General features: G+C 30.0%; 3 protein-coding genes and 1 long non-coding RNA gene across 6 annotated transcripts; 2 read left to right on the forward strand and 2 right to left on the reverse strand.

The window, feature by feature from the left end:
• Window positions 1-1907: 1907 nt before the first annotated feature.
• On the reverse strand, window positions 1908-3417 carry LOC126776415 (uncharacterized). Of its 2 annotated transcripts, none has more exons than XM_050498925.1 (5): window positions 3260-3417; window positions 3085-3179; window positions 2744-2989; window positions 2184-2382; window positions 1908-2085 (listed from the first exon to the last, which is right to left on the reverse strand). In XM_050498925.1, the coding sequence occupies exons 1-5, from the start codon at window positions 3276-3278 to the stop codon at window positions 2048-2050; spliced, it is 597 nt and encodes a 198-aa protein (XP_050354882.1). In that variant the 5' UTR covers window positions 3279-3417; the 3' UTR covers window positions 1908-2047. The 2 variants fall into 2 exon arrangements, with proteins under 2 accessions (XP_050354882.1, XP_050354880.1); XM_050498923.1 differs by having other exon boundaries at window positions 3079-3179.
• Window positions 3418-5809: 2392 nt separating this feature from the next.
• On the forward strand, window positions 5810-8306 carry LOC126776445 (uncharacterized). Of its 2 annotated transcripts, none has more exons than XM_050498967.1 (4): window positions 5810-5943; window positions 6030-6085; window positions 6212-6338; window positions 8174-8306. In XM_050498967.1, exons 1-4 carry the CDS (start codon window positions 5928-5930, stop codon window positions 8284-8286), a joined length of 312 nt encoding a protein of 103 aa, XP_050354924.1. In that variant the 5' UTR covers window positions 5810-5927; the 3' UTR covers window positions 8287-8306. The 2 variants fall into 2 exon arrangements, with proteins under 2 accessions (XP_050354924.1, XP_050354923.1); XM_050498966.1 differs by having other exon boundaries at window positions 5811-5943; window positions 6212-6347.
• A 1334-nt stretch (window positions 8307-9640) lies between these two features.
• On the forward strand, window positions 9641-14032 carry LOC126776456 (uncharacterized). The gene is made up of 3 exons (XR_007669949.1): window positions 9641-9796; window positions 11207-11342; window positions 13557-14032. It is a non-coding gene; the product is annotated as an uncharacterized LOC126776456 (long non-coding RNA).
• A 207-nt stretch (window positions 14033-14239) lies between these two features.
• LOC126776440 (uncharacterized) lies at window positions 14240-15416 on the reverse strand. Its single transcript, XM_050498959.1, has 2 exons — window positions 15314-15416; window positions 14240-14618 (listed from the first exon to the last, which is right to left on the reverse strand). The coding sequence occupies exon 2, from the start codon at window positions 14605-14607 to the stop codon at window positions 14257-14259; it is 351 nt and encodes a 116-aa protein (XP_050354916.1). The 5' UTR covers window positions 14608-14618; window positions 15314-15416; the 3' UTR covers window positions 14240-14256.
• Window positions 15417-19438: the final 4022 nt, after the last annotated feature.

Consider the following 19438-nt stretch of genomic DNA (forward strand, 5'->3'; position numbering starts at 1 on the left):
TTTACTCGTTCTAGGTTAATTATATCTAAAATATATAAACAATGTAACTAGTTACCTATTATTAGATACAAATTTTTTTGACACGTATGAAAATATCAATAAATAAATTGATGATAAAATTAATTATACGACTACCCGAAAAAGGGGTGTAATGTTTCAAGCGGACATGTAAATGACTTTATTCCACTACAACTTTTAAATGCTTTAACAGATTTGGCAGTCCTTACATCATCCCGAGTGACTATGGATATAACTTCTTTTTTTTTTTTGAAAGAAATTATATAGCAGCAGTCGTTTTTAATTATTTTAATTCGTATATGAAATTTATCCGTAAAATTTCTCTCATTAATACACATGTTATGATTTCAGACAGAACTGAAGAAGTTATGTGAACACGCCTACATCTGCTTTCACGATAACATAATTATTTGCGGTAAATCCGTAAATGAGGCGAGAACATTTCTCGATCTATGTGACCTTTACGAATACTCTTGTGAATACAATATGGGTAATTAATATTAACTTTACTACCATAAACACCAATTAAACACGACTCTAGTCTCTAATTAAGATCTCTGTTACAAAAGCTTTTCATAATTTTACATTATTATGAGGCAGGGCTAATTAAAAAGCATTCATCAGACATTCTATCCTATAAAGATTAACTATCTTCATTCAGCTTAGCAACCAGATGTTACGTGTGGCTAGTGGATGCATTTTTGACATAAATAGTGACGGACGTACTAAACCTAAACATCTTATTGCTATAATTATTTAAAGTGACTACTATAACTCTTTATATATACGTAATAAAAGTGTTTACACAAAATATGAATATTTTTCTTCATATATCACTGGACTATTGATTATATTATTTATTAATTGTCCATTCAAATTGTGTTTAGCGAATTTAAAAGTCTCGGATAAAGTTCTGCCAACATCAAAACTATCAACCGAGCTGTCCTAGTCTTCTCCTTAAAAGAAGAGAAGGGCTTTGCCCGCAGTTTGACATTTACGGACTGGTATTTTAAGTATAGTAGTAGCTTACATTAGTCTTCAATTTTTATTAATCATATTTATAAACTAGCTACTCGTATCGCTCGGGTAGAATAAGGATCTACACAAAACTTTTATATCGTAATACAAATAACTCTATTGGTTTACATCACGCGCACCAGTGAAGCTTCCAGTTGGCATGAGTCTCAACAATCATCGTCACATTTCAGCCAATTCACACAAAACCTTAATGAATTATACATCTAAAGTTTCCTCATGAATCACTGCGACCCTTTTTGAAAGCCGTACCAAAAATATGTTTAGTAGTTTTTTAGTTTACCGTATTCAGAGAGACGCGATGGGGGATACTTAGTTTTATATTATATAATTATAGGATGCAGATGGGCAAATGTGTTACCTGATTGTAAGCAGTAACCTTCTCATAGTCATGGCACTGTTAGAAACCAAATCCTACTAAATTACTGTTGATGCAACGCCCGTATGGGATCATAAGGTATTATGTGCGTTGAGCCTGTAACTGGCTCCCTCGAAACTGGAGCACAATAATAATACAAGTGTTTATATTTACTGAGAGAATTTCTGATTCGTAACTACTAACTGCGCTGATGCAAAAGCAAATTAAAGTGACTAATATAAGGTTGCTAATTTTGAGACTGAAATCAAATTCCTGGTCAAAAAACAATTAAAAAATTTTTGTTTATTCCTTTAATACAATATTGTAAAATAATTATTTCTAGTTGCTTGAATAAAGTATTTTTTTATTTTGATTTACTAATAATAATTAATTTTTCCAGTTTTCAGGCACGTCAAGGAGGAAGAGGGAGTGTGTCCGAACCCAAAAGAATTAAATTCAGGCGTTGGATAACTTTAAAATAAAGAAAACACAAATATTTATGCATAAAAGTTTATTTTAAATTATTTATGTCTCTTATGTAAGTGTGTCAAATACAACATTTTACATGTATTTTTCTGAAATTGATCTGAGCAATTTCTAAAAGTAAAGAAGGTCCTAATTGATTATTTAGATCATTTACAATATTGGTTTGCATGATGGCACGAAAGCGAAGTCTGAAAAGAAATAAAAAATATATAAGCGCCAACATTTTAAGTAAATGAGTAAATAAAATTATAGTAAGGAATCATATTTTAAAGAAAAATATACTAACTGTATTTCCAATAGCAGTTAACTTGTAGCATGTGACATATATCCTCAAATTTACCATAACCAAAATTATCATCGTATCCACAAACTGTGTCCATGGTCCTTTCACACAATACAGCCACTGAACACCAAGGACTTGGTTTGTCTTTCACGGCTTGAGCATTTGGTACAAACATAGGTTTACTAGTGACAGGCTGACGTGACTGAAAAGAGAAATCAATTGATTTTCTTGCTAATTACATAAAATATGAAACAATATTATTTTCATAGTTAAAAACTACGTCGATGCATCGTTAACGGAAATGAAATCCAAAGTATTTTTTTTAAATAAGTTTTATTTTTAATAAGAGCGGACATTGACCTCACTGATTAATTTGAATCATGTTCATCTATGATTAATTTAGCAATAAATTATTATTTTACTTTAAGTGATTAGTATATAGTCTCACTGCTAGAAATACGATGTTCTACAACGGCTAATGGATCTTCATCGCTATTTATCTCCGCAATTACTATATCCTTAAAGAATGTTATATATTTTGGAAAGCTTTTTGCAAATCTTACAATTGGATCCTTATCAGATTCTCCGCCACTGCGTCTGGTCTGATGTACGTACAACTTTTCAGGAAGCTTTGGTATAGGTTTCGCAACCTTTCGAGTTAGAGTATTAACAAGCTGCTTAATCGTGTCCTCGTTCCTCTGAACCAAATTAACGAGATGTTCCAGGGCCTGAGTATGCTGAATTAGTTTGTCTTCCACGAACTGATTGAAATCACTTTGTCTGTTATTGTCAGAAGTTCTTCGTATTCTCTGGCAAAATTATAGCATTATTAAGCTTAAAAGTTTGAATTCATAAATCTCAGGTGATTTTAAATATAAAAAAGGATAATTATATCAACCTTTACCATGTGATCTGACTCCATAGGATTTCCTAGTAATTTGTCTGACTTTTCAACATACGCCTGATATGATATGATGACTAAGGAGAGGAACACAGCACCTATATTTGTAATTTATAATTATTTCTTGTATTTTTTTATAAAGTACCTTATTGAATTGAAGTATAATATAAAATATTACCTAAGGTAAATGGCCGCATTGTGTCTATTTGTTGTTACGCACGTCTAACAAATAGGTCGGAGAGCGAAGAAAACACCACTTATAGTCTCGATAATCTTGTGTACTGTTGTATTAGTTTTGGTACTCATATTTTTATGTGCTTAAATAATTTATTAATTTTAACTTGTAATGAGGACATATTACATGATTATATAATTCTGCGTAGAGGGTTTTTATACTAAAATTCACACTTTTGTCAATGAAATGCTTACTAGTGTGATGTGACATTACACTCGTCAAAACAAACCAAATGAGCCCGGACTCGAAGGCTTTACACGCAGTCCTTAAATAGTACGCATAATCGTACTGGCTCCAAATTGGTACCCAATTGTTATATTCCCATCCATTTATTTCAGTCAATCTTCACTTCACTTCACTTCAATATAGATTTAAGAATATATAAAAATAAAAGTAGGTTAAATCGGCTTTCTTACTACATACTGACTTTGTTAAAAGTGTTTTAATAGAATTTTCTGAAGTTTTTGTACATAATGTAAAACCATACTGTAAGTTTATATAATACAGTTTTAATAATTTGCTTATAAAACAACCTAACCTAACTAAAGGCTGCAGACTGAAGCAGCTTTTAATTAGGAAGTTGCCTGTGTTGAATTCTCTCGTCTAGGAAAGCACGTAAATCCATTGATCTTTCGCCTGAAATCTCCGCTGTTGTTTTGAATTGCTGCCCCATCGGATTATGAGAGAAAGGGAATAGTATATAACATAGTTTATGTTTGCTTAAACACTCGTGTACTATAATATCTATTATACTTATCCTTGAGATAACCCATCGCGGTGGAAATTTAGACAGAAGGTTTTTAAACTTTTGGAAATTATGTTTTAAATAAATGATAATATTTATATAAATCAATGTACAAAATACAAAACCGAGGTCATTCGCTATATTAATTTTATATTGCACTTGATATTATAGTATGTAAAAAAAATATTTTAGAGAAAGAAATTTTTACAAGGATCAAAGTTTCTAAGCCGCATATATTCCCAACGTGATTTATAGACATTAAGCGCAGCGTGATTAAATTACCAGCGTTGATACGGCTCTCAGACAGCAAATTGCACTATTACAGCCGTCACAGCTTCTAAATGTAATTATAGACACATACAACTAATAAATATTTTGTAATTGTAACTTGTAAGGTGGCAGGATGACGCCAGCATTAATAGAATACCACGAATCAACATATATATAACTGAACTATCACTAGAGGACTACGTGTACCAACTACATGTTATTAGATCATATATTCGAGATTCTTAAAAAAAACAGCTTTTTGAATTGTCGAGTTTAGAAATTTTTATTAATTGACTAAGCTAACATTAAAAGCTTAAAACTTACTACAATAGCTGAAAGTTAAGAACACAGAATATAGAAGTGTCAAGGTTTTCATACATATCATATATATATAGCATATTATGAGCTATACAAATACATATGTTTTATTTAGTATCATAAAATAATTGTTCTTGTAATGCATTTCATCCACAGACTATAAGTTGTAACATAGCTACCGCATGTAATTCATAATATTACAAAATAATTCTAAAGTCGAAATACAGTTACTATCTTTAAATCTAAAGATACACATATTATATCAAGAATATATTATTTAAGTACAATATCTTAACATATTATAAAAGACCACAAAACTATAAACATACATAGCGTTCAATAATTCGTAATAAACATAATTCGAACATTGCCTCGTGTTATTAATTATTATTTAGAAATTAATACAAAATAGACTTGCGTGACCAAACAGGCGAGGGTGTGTACCAACCCAGACTAACGTTGAGAGTCCTTCGACGTCAGCCATTAACCTTTACTCAAGTGGATTTGCTGATACACTATCATTATTAAATTGAGTGCTCTTTACTTCGTCCCTCGATCGCGACATAATATAATCCGTTCGGGTTAAACCTGAAAGTAGCAGAATGGGTTATCCTTTATTTCATCCCTTATCCCTTATCTTTTGTTAGAGGGTAATCATTTCTCGAAAAAGGATTTATATTTTGACTTGTATATTATATTTATTGCTTAATAAATTGGCACACACTAAACAGTAACAGCCTGTTAATGTGCCACTGCTGGGCTAAGGCCTCCTCTCCCTTTTTGAGGAGAAGGTTTAGAGCTAATTCCACCACGCTGCTCCAATGCGGGTTGGTAGAATACACGTGGCATAATTTCAATGGAATTAGACACATGCAGGTTTCCTCACGATGTTTACCTTCACCGTCAAGCAAGAGATGAATTATAAACACAAATTAAGCACATGAAAATTCAGTGGTTCTTGCCCAATATTTATCAGAAAAAAAATCATTCGACCTCGAAATTTCATATTCCATTTTCAAAATATTTTCAATAACTTATTTAATGTATTAATAATCGCGATAGCAATAAAATACTAACGCAAGTATTTTGTTTTCAATAAAAATAATCACGTGGCCGTATAAATTTTAATAAAATGTGTTTCCAATGGTAAAATTTAATTTCAATTTATTTATTTACGACTTTAAAATCAATGAGAAATCAAAGTATACTGTTTATTTATGTGAATTTATATTTCTATTATGACGTAAACAAGACATTTTTTTCGTGAAAAATGATACAATGTTAATAATATTAGGTAAAGTAAAATTATCATAAGGCTTAAAAATTGCATTTCCTCTAACCTAATCTAATTTTTATAATTAATTATTTTTGTTGTTTTAGTTTTCAACGCAATAATGATATTTCCCTTGGTGTCTACACATAGTGAGACTATTAAGGTAAACTACAGATTATTAATAATAATTTAAAGTTCTTGAAATTATTAATAGAGTATACAAATAAATTGTTAATAATCCTTGGCAATATTATTGTTCTTTAATAAATATTAAATTATTATTTTCTAGAATGAAGAAGAATGCAAGATAGCAGATTTATGTGTTCACGACAAGGTACCAATGTGTGCTATTGATTCCTGCGGGGAAATGAGAACTTTCATAGATACGTGCGACATGCACGAGTTCAACTGCGATAGTAAGAAAGGTTATGATGTTACTACAATTGTTATTATTATACATATTTATTTCAAATTGGTCATCAACAAATGTTATGGTCCTATAAATAATACTTGTATTGCTTGCAACTTTGTCGTTTGTGCCAATATTTACAAAAATTAAATATTATATGATTTGTAAGGTGGCTTTGTGTAAGCCCGTCTGAATAGGTACCACCCACTCATCAGATATTCCACTGCTAAACAGCAATATTCAGTAGTGTTGCATTCTGGTTTGAAGGGTGAATGAGCAAGTGTAACTACAGGCATAAGGGACATAGCATCTTAGTTCCCAAGGTTGATAGCGCAAAGAAAATTTAACCATTACATAGCCAATGGGCGTGGGGTGGTGACTACTTACTGTGGCCCATTTGACCGTCCGCCTTTCCGCTTATAATATAAAAAAAAAGATCTCATCACATTACCATATCTACAAAGTGAGTTGATGATTGACGCATATAATATATAAGCGTATAGGTACATAGGTTCATTATACGCCCGTCACCCTAGTCAAACCTCTATAAAGACCATTTTGTTTGACTTGCCGTAGATAATGATCCGTCGCCGTTGAAAATTAAAGATATACAATTCACCTCTTTGAATAAAAAAAATCATAATAATTCTTAGTATTCCTCTTGCATTTCACATTGCATTCAATGTATAGTTGTCCTTTTGTATGTGTACCTACTATTTGGCACCTTACCTTTATTCAATAGTATCGTCTGTTAGTCAGACCTTTTCACCTTTTTAGCAATTTTATTATGAACAAAGCCTATAAATATAAAAAAGGTACAAAATAATGAATCATACAGAATGTTATATTAAATTTGTACAGTCTTGATTATCAAATTATTTATAAATATAAAACATAAAAAATATATTTATAACTCAACTGTTTATCTACAATATCATCATTCTGAAAGAACAGAAAATTAATTTTATATTAAAGTAAACATCGAAATAATAAAGTTTAATGAAAATATAAATATACAACAAAAACATACAATATTTACCCAAATGTAATAGGCATACAATATTCTGTACAAATCGTTTAAAATCTAAAAATTGATAATAAAAAAATTATAAATTAGAGCTACTTTCTATCAAGCCGTATTCATCATCATCATATTCAGCCCACATTAATCCACTGCTGGACATAGGCCTCCTCACAGGCGCGCCAGTTCTTCCGGTCCTGTGCTAGTCGCATCCATTGAGCACCCGCCATCTTTCTAAAATCGTCTGACCATCGGGCGGGTGGTCTGCCCACTGACCTTTTTGCTTCTCTAGGCCACCCGTGACGTATTGCTATTAAAATTTATCAGGCACTTAAAAAGTTTCGTTATTCTACGTCTTTTATTCCATGTCATATTCATAAAAATATATATAATATATATTACTTGGTGGGATGGCTTTGTTCAAGTCCGTCTAGATATTCTACCGCCAAACAGGAATACTTGATATCGTTGTATTCTATATAAAATCTTTATTTTTTGAGTTAGATATCTAACAAAAATGTATGTTTAGGCACCAAATAGAAACTAAGTGGTTGTGAAAAGACAAATGCATAATACGGAGCCAGTATGCGAAAATCATAAACGGCCGGCCATCTTGACATAAGAATGACTGGCCATTTTTAAAATAAAATTTTTATTGATAATAGCATAGGTACCATATATTTAAACAAAAGTACTAAATAGTTACTAAATGCTGGTAGTATTTTAAAGATGATGTGTCACTTTGAACAATCATTCTGACTGAGAAATTAAATGTTTAAATGCGTCCAGTAAAGGAGTTTTTTTTTTAATTTTAATTGCAGATTTCAAGCAAAGGCCTATTCACGAATGCTGGGTTACTTGTAAGAGAGGACGCTCGTTCAAGAAACCGGAATTCAGAACTGATTGTAACTTAAATGTCAAAAACAGAATATAATAAATCTTTTTAAGAAAATACTTTTTAATATCTTTTACGCTATCTATTTAATATCACTCATAAAGCTAACAATTATTTTAATGATTATGTAAAGTTTTTACTTTACCAGGATAGTTCATTCCTATTTAAAAAAAAATGTCTCAAATTCTTTCGTATCGACGAAAAAAAAAAAGAATCGTCTTCAGGTTCGAGGTTATATATTTCAGTACCGGTCGCAGATTTTTATCAATTAATAAACAAGTGTAATGCTTCTATATTAAGTAAAGATTTTGGCCTTTTCTTTAATTTAAAATAAGTCATAAAAAAGTAAAACGTGTGAACTAATTTTATAAACAAATATTTTCTCAAACAAATCTTATTACTTCAGCCTCCCTTTTACCTTCTTCCTTACAAACGACAAATACAAGACGATAAACACAAGTTGTTACTTGTCAACAACTTGAGTCAAATGACGTGGGTGAAATATAATATTTCAAATATCCTTTAGTTTGACATGTGTACAGTATATATATTTCTTATTGTTTTCTTAACTATAAATGAGACCTTTACTTTACTTTATTTTTTTGTTTGTTTATGTTACGATCTTACTTTTAGCTTTTTTTACTTTTAAAAGGAAAACTTAATTTTTAACGATGAAGTACTATATTGTGTACAAGTATTATTAAAAAAATAAGGTAAACTTTTATTTTATCACTATAAAGACATAAAAACACTTTCAATACTTTCTAATTACCTTATGTCATAATTTTAAAAACCCAAATATCCTTTTTCATTTATACTCAATAAAATATTTCAAATGTAGAATTATAACAGTGCCAACATTTTATTGTCGTATAAAAATTACAATTGTCGAATATCGGTATACTCGTATTATATACATAAAAATGAATGAACATTCCGACATATGTTTGACATTAAAAGCCTTCAACACTGTTTGACCGACAACCGTGAAATATATGAATGCATATATTTTCGTGGACAAGATTTTTATCACCTTATTGTATGTCGCTACATGACGGTGATAGAGCTGAAGCATTTTTAGTTATATTTCGTTCAACTGATGATCAGTACACTGACAGAACAACGTCTACCAAGTTTTGTTAGTATAGTTATATATATAACACATAATAAAATACATATCCTGACTGACTGTTGAGTAAATTAAATTATATGGTATAGAGACTTGAAATTAAGAGAATATCTTCATTTCGAACAATACACTAAGAAGAAGAATAAAAAGATTTTGGAAAAATTATAGCTTCATTTAAAGTGTCATTTACTTTATGCATATCAATAAAAATAAATATGATCTAATTAGTTTTTGAGATGAAACAACTACTGCGCTTAAAACAAAATAATGTTTTAAATCCGCGAGCGGAGCCGCGACATGTAATTTATAAAATATTATTACAAAATAAAAACTTTCGTCATGGTCGACGATATATTTTTAAGCATTTTTATATTATTGCTTAAACTTAAAATCAGTTACGCTCACATTGACGGCGCAAAGGTAAATTTTTTATTCCGTTTTATTAAATAATCGTATAAAGTATCAGTGTAGTTACTTTTTATTTTATTATTATTATTATTATTATTATTTTAACCACTTTGTAAACTTATTATAATTATTCTCTTGCCACAACGCTTTTTTATGCGACGCAAAAATTATTCTTAATACAGTTATTAAAAGCATGATTTTGCAATTTTAGTAATTTAAATAGTAGCTATGAAAAATTTAATATTAAACTCATAATCCACTTCTCAAATTAAACCTTTTGTAAAACAATACACCATTATACGCCTGAATAGAACAATTTGAAATACCGAGAGAAAAACAAATATCAAAACCAATTACATGACCCCTGTCAATTGTTTGAGGTAAGTAAATGCCGGACCGTGTTTCACTTTGTTAAAATTTGAATGAGTTTTCAAAAAAAAAATTTTTGATATATAAATAATAATTAAACTTAACCGGAGCCCTCTTTACAAAACCTTCCAACTAAAATAAAATATAAATTTGATTTTATGATTTTTTAAATATATAAACGTATTTTTATTTTGGTCTTACCAACTTTAAAATAAACACAAAAGTTAAGCAACAAACAATCAAAATGTCCCACTGCTGAACATAGAGGAGAAGATTTAGAAGTCATTCCACATCGCTGCACCTATCCGGGTTGGTGAATACACACGTAGCTATATGACACAGATTGCAGATTTTCTTACGATATTTTCCTTAAACACAAATTATGTTTTCATGTACGATATATCAGTGGTGCTCACCCGGGTGTGAACCCGTAATCCTCGGTTAACATTCACGTGTGCTAGCCATTGGATCATATCGACTTCATCAACATACAAAAAGTAATCATAATAATAATAACCGTAACAAGAAATTTCAACAAATAAAATGTATAGAATAACATTTCTTAACTATGATTTATATGACGCAAGAACATTTTATCGCTTTATAACTTTCCAAGAAACTGCATTTTATTAGAGTAAGTTACTGTCGACTTACCGATAGCTTCGTTTGTACTCTAATTATAAAATTAGAATAATTAGAGCATTTTTGACTGTCACCGGGTAAAATAAAAAATGTTACCTGTATTGATAACAATTAAGGTGTTAACTCGAATTGACATGTAAGAGAAAAACGAATTCGTTATAAAGTTCAAGACTCTGTAGTATGGAAGCTAGCCAGCTAGATATAATAATAAAAACTGTTGTTGCAGACATTTTTAATTACAAACTATTAGTTTACTTTATACATTCAATATTTAATTTTTAACTGACTTCAAAATTGAACTGAAAAAATTGATCAAAATGAAATGCCTCAATTTCAAATTCATCGATTGTATTTTTGGTTTGATTTTTTCATGGTTTTTTTTTTTATTATTAATATTTTTACAACATTTAGCTAGAAGAGGAATGTAAAATCGCGGACATATGCCGTCACGACCAAGTACCTGTATGCGGAATCGATTCCTGCGGGGAAATGAGAACATTCATCGATACCTGTGACATGCACGAGTTCAACTGCGACAGCAAAAAAGGTTATAAGAACAAGGTTCTAGCTTAATTACTTTTCACCGACTGAAACCGGGCTAACGAAGGCTATGTACGAATTTAGTTTGTTAGATTTATTTTCTAGAGCCTAAATGAATCATCGTATATTAGTGTAAATAATGACCGATTTCAACGGCCAATCTCGAGAGAGATTAGCAACTGCGCAGGATATATTATAGTGCACAAGTGTGCGTGTGCACAGGTGCATTCTCTATCCTTAACTCCCATAATCCGATGGGACGGCAATCCGATACGACCGGAAAGAGTTCAGGCGCAGGACAAGGGCTTTACGTGCTTTCCGAGGAACGGGATTGTACACACTTCCAACTTCCAAACTCCGGGCTGTTACTGAGAATATTCGACAGAATTACCCAATAACTTTTTTTGGCCCAACCTTGAATTTGAACCAAGGACCTCCGGTTCTGCGGCTTTACATATCGCCACTAGACCAATGAGACTGTCAAGTTAGTGTAAATATTAAATATGACAAGTGTTATCATTCATTTGACCTTCTTATTTTTTATTTGAGACTAAAAGTCATAGAATGTATGAAAATAAGAAATACATATTAAATTTAAATACCTCTTATTGTTCTAAATTAGAATTATTGAGAGCTCACTGCGAATATCTGGTAATTTGATACATACCTACTTAATACAAATTATGAAATGTGTTATTTACAGGTGAAAATTATAAGGATAAATCGGATAAATAAAATAATTCAGTTAGTAAGCTCAATTGCTACTTGCTAGAGCAAACGTTTATTTAAAATAACTAGACATTTAAATAGGTATATACAAAATAAAATGTTATCGACATACCTCACTTTTATATATATGATCTATTTAATATTTTAACTCTAAGCTTAAAAACCGTTTACTAAGTTTATCATTTTAATTTTTTTTAGCATATGGGCCACCTGATGGTAAGTGGTCAAACGCCCATAGACATTGGTATTGTAAGACCAATCGTAACCATCGCTTACATCACCAATGCGCCATCAACCTTGGGAACTAAGATGTTATGTCCCTTGTGCCTGTAATTACACTGGCTCACTCACCCTTCAAACCGGAACACAACAATACCAAGTAATGCTGTTTTGCGGTAGAATATCTGATGAGTGGGTGGTACCTACCCAGACGAGCTTGCACAAAGCTCTACCACCAGTAGAGCAGTTTATCATAAACTGCATCAAATATATCAGTTAATTAGTTAAAACTATTTAAAAAACTGCATTTTATTCATCATTTGTGATCGAGTCATAATAAATTAGTCAGAAACTATATAATCCAAAAAACAAGAGTGACTAGACGTCTGTTACTATGTGACGCAATATATTAAAACCAGTATATGTAGAACTAAATACTTGTACGAGATAAAGAATTCTTCTTTGCGTTTGGATCCAGACAGGGTCCTTATTCGCCGGACGGTAGACACCCACACTGGCGCCCTTTGATATCTTCGATTAAATGATTCAAAAGTTGTTTGGATATTTCTTTGAACTATATCATCACAAACATCTATTTCTAGTATTTATATTCTGTAAAAAAATCTTAGACTTATATGTATAATCTTTTTCATAACTTATTTTTTCGAACTATTATATAGATATAAATATATTCTAAAGATATAACTACGAAAAACATGAAATATCAGCAAAGATATTTGACTAAAATTTGAAACTTATTAAAGACAAACAATATTACTTTAATATTGTTTGCGAGATCAAAACTTTCTTTGTACATAATGTATTATCGTAATTTTTACTTATAAAACTTATTATACTTAGCAGTAGTCAAACTCAATTTATTTGTATATGACTCATAGAAATGGAAACGCCATATGAAAGCCTAAGCCTCTATTTAACTGTCTATCTAATGTATCTACTGTTGGTTGCCCTAAATAAATAAACTGTAGCTGTTTTGCCGGATTATACTTATACCGCAGACTTGACGTATCACGTAATAATAAGATCACTACAAACGCCAATAATTACTGAATCTTTGATATTTATATTTGTTTTATTTCGAAGTTAGTTAAATAGATTAAAATAATAAGTAATCAACCTCGATACATCTAAGGAAAAACCAGATAGATATAATGAATTCTACCTAAATTAATTTCAATTTAATTTGTTGAAACATAGGACACAGTTGCTAAAAACATTTCTTTTAAAATTCACACAATGTATATTCTTACAGATTTCGTACAAAAGCCTGTCCATGAATGCTGGGTGACGTGCAAACGCGGCAGAAGCTTCAAGAAGAGCGCCTACGGGGTCGACTGTGACCTAAAAAATATTATTAAGTAGGCAGATGATAGTTTAGCTTAGGAATTATTTTTATTGTGTTTCAAAACATCATATTAGTTTTAAACAACACAATTATAACGTTAAAATTTCTAATCGAATATATTATTTATTTAAATATAAATGAATTTATTCATAAATTAATTTTTAGATTCGAATAAAAAAAGAAATTAAAATATACGTTTATTAAAAACAAGTATATAAATAAATGAAACAATAACTTACGCAAACGTACTTATTGTTCGAGATCACAGTTCAACTTTAATATATACGAATAACAAAATTATACAATTACATTATTACTTATTATCTAAATCTTAAAAAATAACTACAATGTTTTATTGAAATAAACCGACGTTGTTAAAATTGTGCAATTATTTACAGTGCTTTGTTAAAATACATAACTATTTCATGAAAGAATAAACAACGAAAGTATTATCTAGTCATATAACATTAAAATCAGTGGGACTAAATGTGTTTAAATATTCTTATTTATCAAAACATAAAAGCTATATACAATTACAACAAAAACTCGAAGTAAGCATTCGAAATTTTAAAGTCAGTAAAACCGTTTTTCACCACATATATAAATGTTAATGTTTGTCTAAGAAGCCAGCACTTTTAACGATATCATAGATACGCTGTCTCGGTATTTTTTCGGCTTCGCGCTCAACAACCTGCATTTCTTTATTCGTGAACCACGACTCTTTTGCTAGGCCTGCAGCGATCGAAGGGTTATTATAAAACGCGTTCGATTTTAACAATTCCGGTGGTAATAAAGCCTCACTAGCGGAATTCAGTTCAACGGCAGGGTGGGATGGGATGGCTTGTACAGGCGGGTGGGCGTATTCAATCCCAGCGACAGCTAAGGGTTGAGTGTATATCAGGCCTGGTCTTGCCTGAGCCATGCAGAAGATTGATGCAACGATGATGAGGTAATTCATGATGACTGAATCTATAAACAAGGGAAAAATGAATGAATGTTTATTGGACATAAATTTGTGCAAAAACAGTACCTATTAGTGAGCAGTTATTGATGATTCATTTAAATATTTCAATTAATTTAATTTAGTAATTGTAACGTATGAAACCGCGTTTACTGTATACAAATAATTGAAATTAATTAAACGTTAAATGAAAAAAAAAATGTTAAAATACAAATTACTAAGAAAGACTCCGTAGTAAAAAAACACTTTTAGTTGGTCTGGGTTTAACTTATAATTACTTGCAAGCTATAGTAATCAATGTTTACTACTTTTTTGTCTACGGCAAGTTCAAGGCATAAATTAATGATTATGCTTTCTAACGCGCTATACACAAAATCCGATTAACATTTTCCGAGAATCCCTAAAATTAAAAAGTGTGTCTTTATATTTATTTAGTTATTTTTAATAATAAAGTTGTTAAAAATTATGTAAAATATAGTACATTATTTGTAACCATTATAAAAATCTTAAATTTAACGATAAAATACTTATAGATATATATTAAATAGTATAATCAAATAAAAATATATAAAAATTTACACTGAAATATGTGACTAACGTAAGAAATGTTATTCTTAATTCATAAAAAATTATAGAGATCTTATAAATTTGTCACAAATAAAACACAATCACTATTTAAAAAAAAAAACTAAACCGAACTTACATTACACTACACTTGAGTCACGGTCAACACAGTCACTATCTGCGCAGGCGCAACGACGCTGCCAATATATAAGCCTTTTACAAGTAACCTTCTGCCTACTTCCGGAATATAAATATGTACGTCAAAAATAATGTTCTTATGTTTATTTGATCAGTAACTTTAAAATCAAATAGAACTAATCGTTATCTTTCGACAAGCCGGTATTATCCGGTAGTTATCCTAATTAGACAGCACTTTGAAACCAGTATAGCTGTTGTACCTCTTTTTTTTCAAATTAAGAATTTGTTGTCTGTAGAGTTCATTAAAGATATGTAAATAGGTACCATAACTACACTTTAAAGCTTAGGTAAACCAGTAACGAATCAACAAGACTTAATAACTTTGTTACTAAGGGTATTTTTTTGTATCAAGATTAATAAGGCTGTTTTCGTGTATGTTTATGGGTCGCTAACCACTTTTTTGCTTGTCCGGTTTCTGGTTACAAGTGGTATGATAACTCCTAAAATAAGTTTTTAGTACTATAATTTTATAAGCATTCTTACATACAATATATTTTTCAATGATTAACAAAAAAGTAAAATAATAAAAAACACATTTAAACAATATTTAAAAACTAAAACCAAACTTTATTAATTAAAAAACTATTTAATGTATTTATTTTATTAAAAGCAGGAAATATGCATCTTAAAAAAATATAAACATTTATTTTAAAAAAAAAAACGCTATTGATGAATGAGTGCTCTCAATACCAAGTGATGAAGTTCACGCAGCAGTTTGCCTTGCACGCTTGTCTCATTGGAATATATGCTTTAGAGAAATATAGTAGCTATTATCTTAAGTATAAAGGTAAATTTAGGATACGAATCTAATCAATAGCCGCCAGCAATACTGCTGCTGTATCTATCGCTTCCTAGTTCCGTTCTTGCCTGATTAATAGGAAACATATTTCTATATCGAACTTGTGTATTAAATTGAAGGAGGTAGGACTTATTATAGCCGTAAGGTTTATTAATGTTTGTTGCACAGAAACTTAGAATAACTTGTTTATTGCATCAAATTTACCGCGAAATGAATAATACGATATACTTAAACAACTAAACTTTCTTAAAAGAATAATAAAATACCTATTTCACTAACACACAAATTTATTAATATAAAACATCAAATACACAACCGTCACAAGTCGTTTAAAAAGAAAGAAAAAGTGTTGCTCCTACTTATGAATACCCGCTTACCGCATTTTGCTATATATTTCAATATTTTTGTTCAAAGTACATTCTTATTCAAAATGTTAGACCAGTTCTACACAACATGTACTTATTTATAAACAAATTATATAAAATATCATGATATCCCCTGATATTTTTCGGTCTTTATGACCAATGTCAACGAAGATTAGCCATTTGCGCAAGAGATATCATAGAGTATCTGTGCTCTCATACTCTGAAGGGATGGCAATCCGACATGCCATCAGGTGCAGGACCATAGACATATGGTCTTTATGTGCTTTCTGAGACACAGGTGAGTTCACACTTCCAACTTCTAAACTACGAGTAAGACCGATTATTTTAACTTTATACTGGCCCGTCTTGGAGTTTGAACCCTAAACCTCACGATCTGCAGCTTTATAAGCGAGTCACTAACTCAACGAGATAATAACATATACCGGAGATATTCACGATAAATAAAAAAAGGTAAAAATGTTTTCATATTAGTAAGTCCAGTGATAATAAGCTTATAATATTTTTAACTGACTAAAATACCAAAGTACTGAGTATACAGTTAATTATAATGCTAATTTGTAACCATTTAATGATACAATGTGCAATCATGATACGGAACATTAAGTATATCTGGGTCAAGGCTGACGTATTGTGAACAAAACTCGACAACGGAGACTTGAACCATTGGACATGCTTTCGAGATTTAAAAAAAATGCCTGTTTATTGTTGTGACATAGGAAGCTTAAAGAAATATTACTAATTTAGGACATGAAATTATAGTCAGTAAACTAATAGTAAACTTAAATATATAACTATAATATATGTATAGGTTAAAGAGTTAGACATAAAACGGGTTATCAAATATTTTTTAAGAAATATATAATAATAAATATATATATAATATATTTAATAAATACAATCCCTCGTAGTCTGGCTAAATAAACAATAATATCAAATAATGTCAATTGAATTAATACTCTATTTATACAACAATAAAATGTTGTTTTTTTTAATAATAATAACTATTTGTATCACTATCTATATACAAGCAATTTATACATTACATAAAAAAAGCTGTCATGAGACAGAGGTTATTTTTAATTTTGTTTTTTTATATATATTTATGTTTTTTTTTTATATATTTATGTTCTCAATGTATTGTTTATTCAAAAATGAACAAGATTTTCAAGAACAACGTTATATAAAATGATATGATGTTTCGTTGACACGTTAATTATATTTAATAAGCAAAATTACCAAACAGCAATTGTTACTTAAGTTGTGTAACAAAAGTAAGTTACGTATTAAGTTTAGGACAGTTAACGTTATATACATTTCAGAACACGTGATGCGCTGACAAAACGTACGAGGAGAGAATGCAGGTCAAATAAGTGCATTGAGAAATAGATGCTTACGACTTACGTTAACAATTAAAGTAGGGTTTTTTTTCCTTTTGGAATCATTTATACTAAAACCAATATTACAAATACAACTCAATATATAATATATATTGATTATATCAGTCAGTAGGATACGATGAGATGACATCGAATGGTCATTTGCAATACTTGTTTTAAAATAAGAAAATATTTGGATTCGGGACAGGTCGATCTGTTTAATATTATTCAGAAGTCAATAAGACTTATGAATAATATTGAACCGACTGTGGTATTTTTTAAAGTACACGCTTGTTTATGATTTATATTATAAGGGGTTATTGATTAAAAGAAAGGTCAAAAATTTAAACAAATAATTTAAATAATAATAATTATACACGTTCTAATTACCGTACGTATCGTATATCAGTAAGATCTAATATTTGTTTCCCGAGGCAAACTATAAAACTCTTAATTATTTCGCAATTTAATCAGTAATTTATTATGTTTTGGCACTGAAATTTAATACACACACTGAGGTACAGTTTAAAATGACGTCATAGGCTGTTGCCAATGTTCAGAAATAGTATCAAGATTAACACTAACTTTGAACGACCTGACTGCTCCTGATATTGGTGCTACGTTAATAAATCGTCTACTATTATTTATACTCTCCTCAAAAAGGGAGAGGAGGCCTTAGCCCAATAGTGGGACATTCACAGGCTGTTACTTTTATTATTTATATCTTAAAAAAAATTAGGAAGATCTTCTCAACCTATCGCAGTCCAATGCTGGACATAGGCTTCTTCGAAAGTGCGTCAGAGCTTCGAGCCGCGCCTTTCGCCTTCTGCATCTAAACGGGACTATCAGTCCCTTCAAGTTATCGATCAACTTAATCTGTTATTTTTCATAATAAGCTTATCACACAATATCTTTCATTGTTGGCGATAGCAAGAAATATTATACGCTGAAATTATCAAACCATATATTTAGGTAGCTCTAATTTTGAAAATATATATAATAAAGCTAAAATGAATGATTTGGCTAAAAATTAATTTAAATAATAATTATAAAAAGTCTCACAATATCAAGACGATGTTATATAAAAGTTATTTAATTATTTGTTAAGCGAAGGTTAATTATGACATCCAAATAATTTAAGACAAATTTCAGAATGCCTATAAAATTTAAATTCTTTAATGAAAAGGCGTAAAAGTGGTCAAACAATTACAATTAGTATAATATAATCTACTTATGAATATTATAAATAATTTTAAAAGAAAATATAATTTCGTTTACTTAAAAAAAGAAGTATTACGTTATTAGAAAAGACTTGATAATTTTGTCAAATTATCTTTAAACTTACCCATCCTCTGTCTAATTTCTTAATAAACAAAGAAATAAATCTAATTATTTCTACAATCAACTACCCACTCATAATCCCACGCTCTTTGTACAATATTTATTACATAATTTAATTTATACATATTATCTAATGAATACAAAACAAGTATGCTTTGTTACAT

This window comes from Nymphalis io, chromosome 20, assembly GCF_905147045.1.
Source record: "Nymphalis io chromosome 20, ilAglIoxx1.1, whole genome shotgun sequence".
Taxonomy (NCBI): domain Eukaryota; kingdom Metazoa; phylum Arthropoda; class Insecta; order Lepidoptera; family Nymphalidae; genus Nymphalis; species Nymphalis io.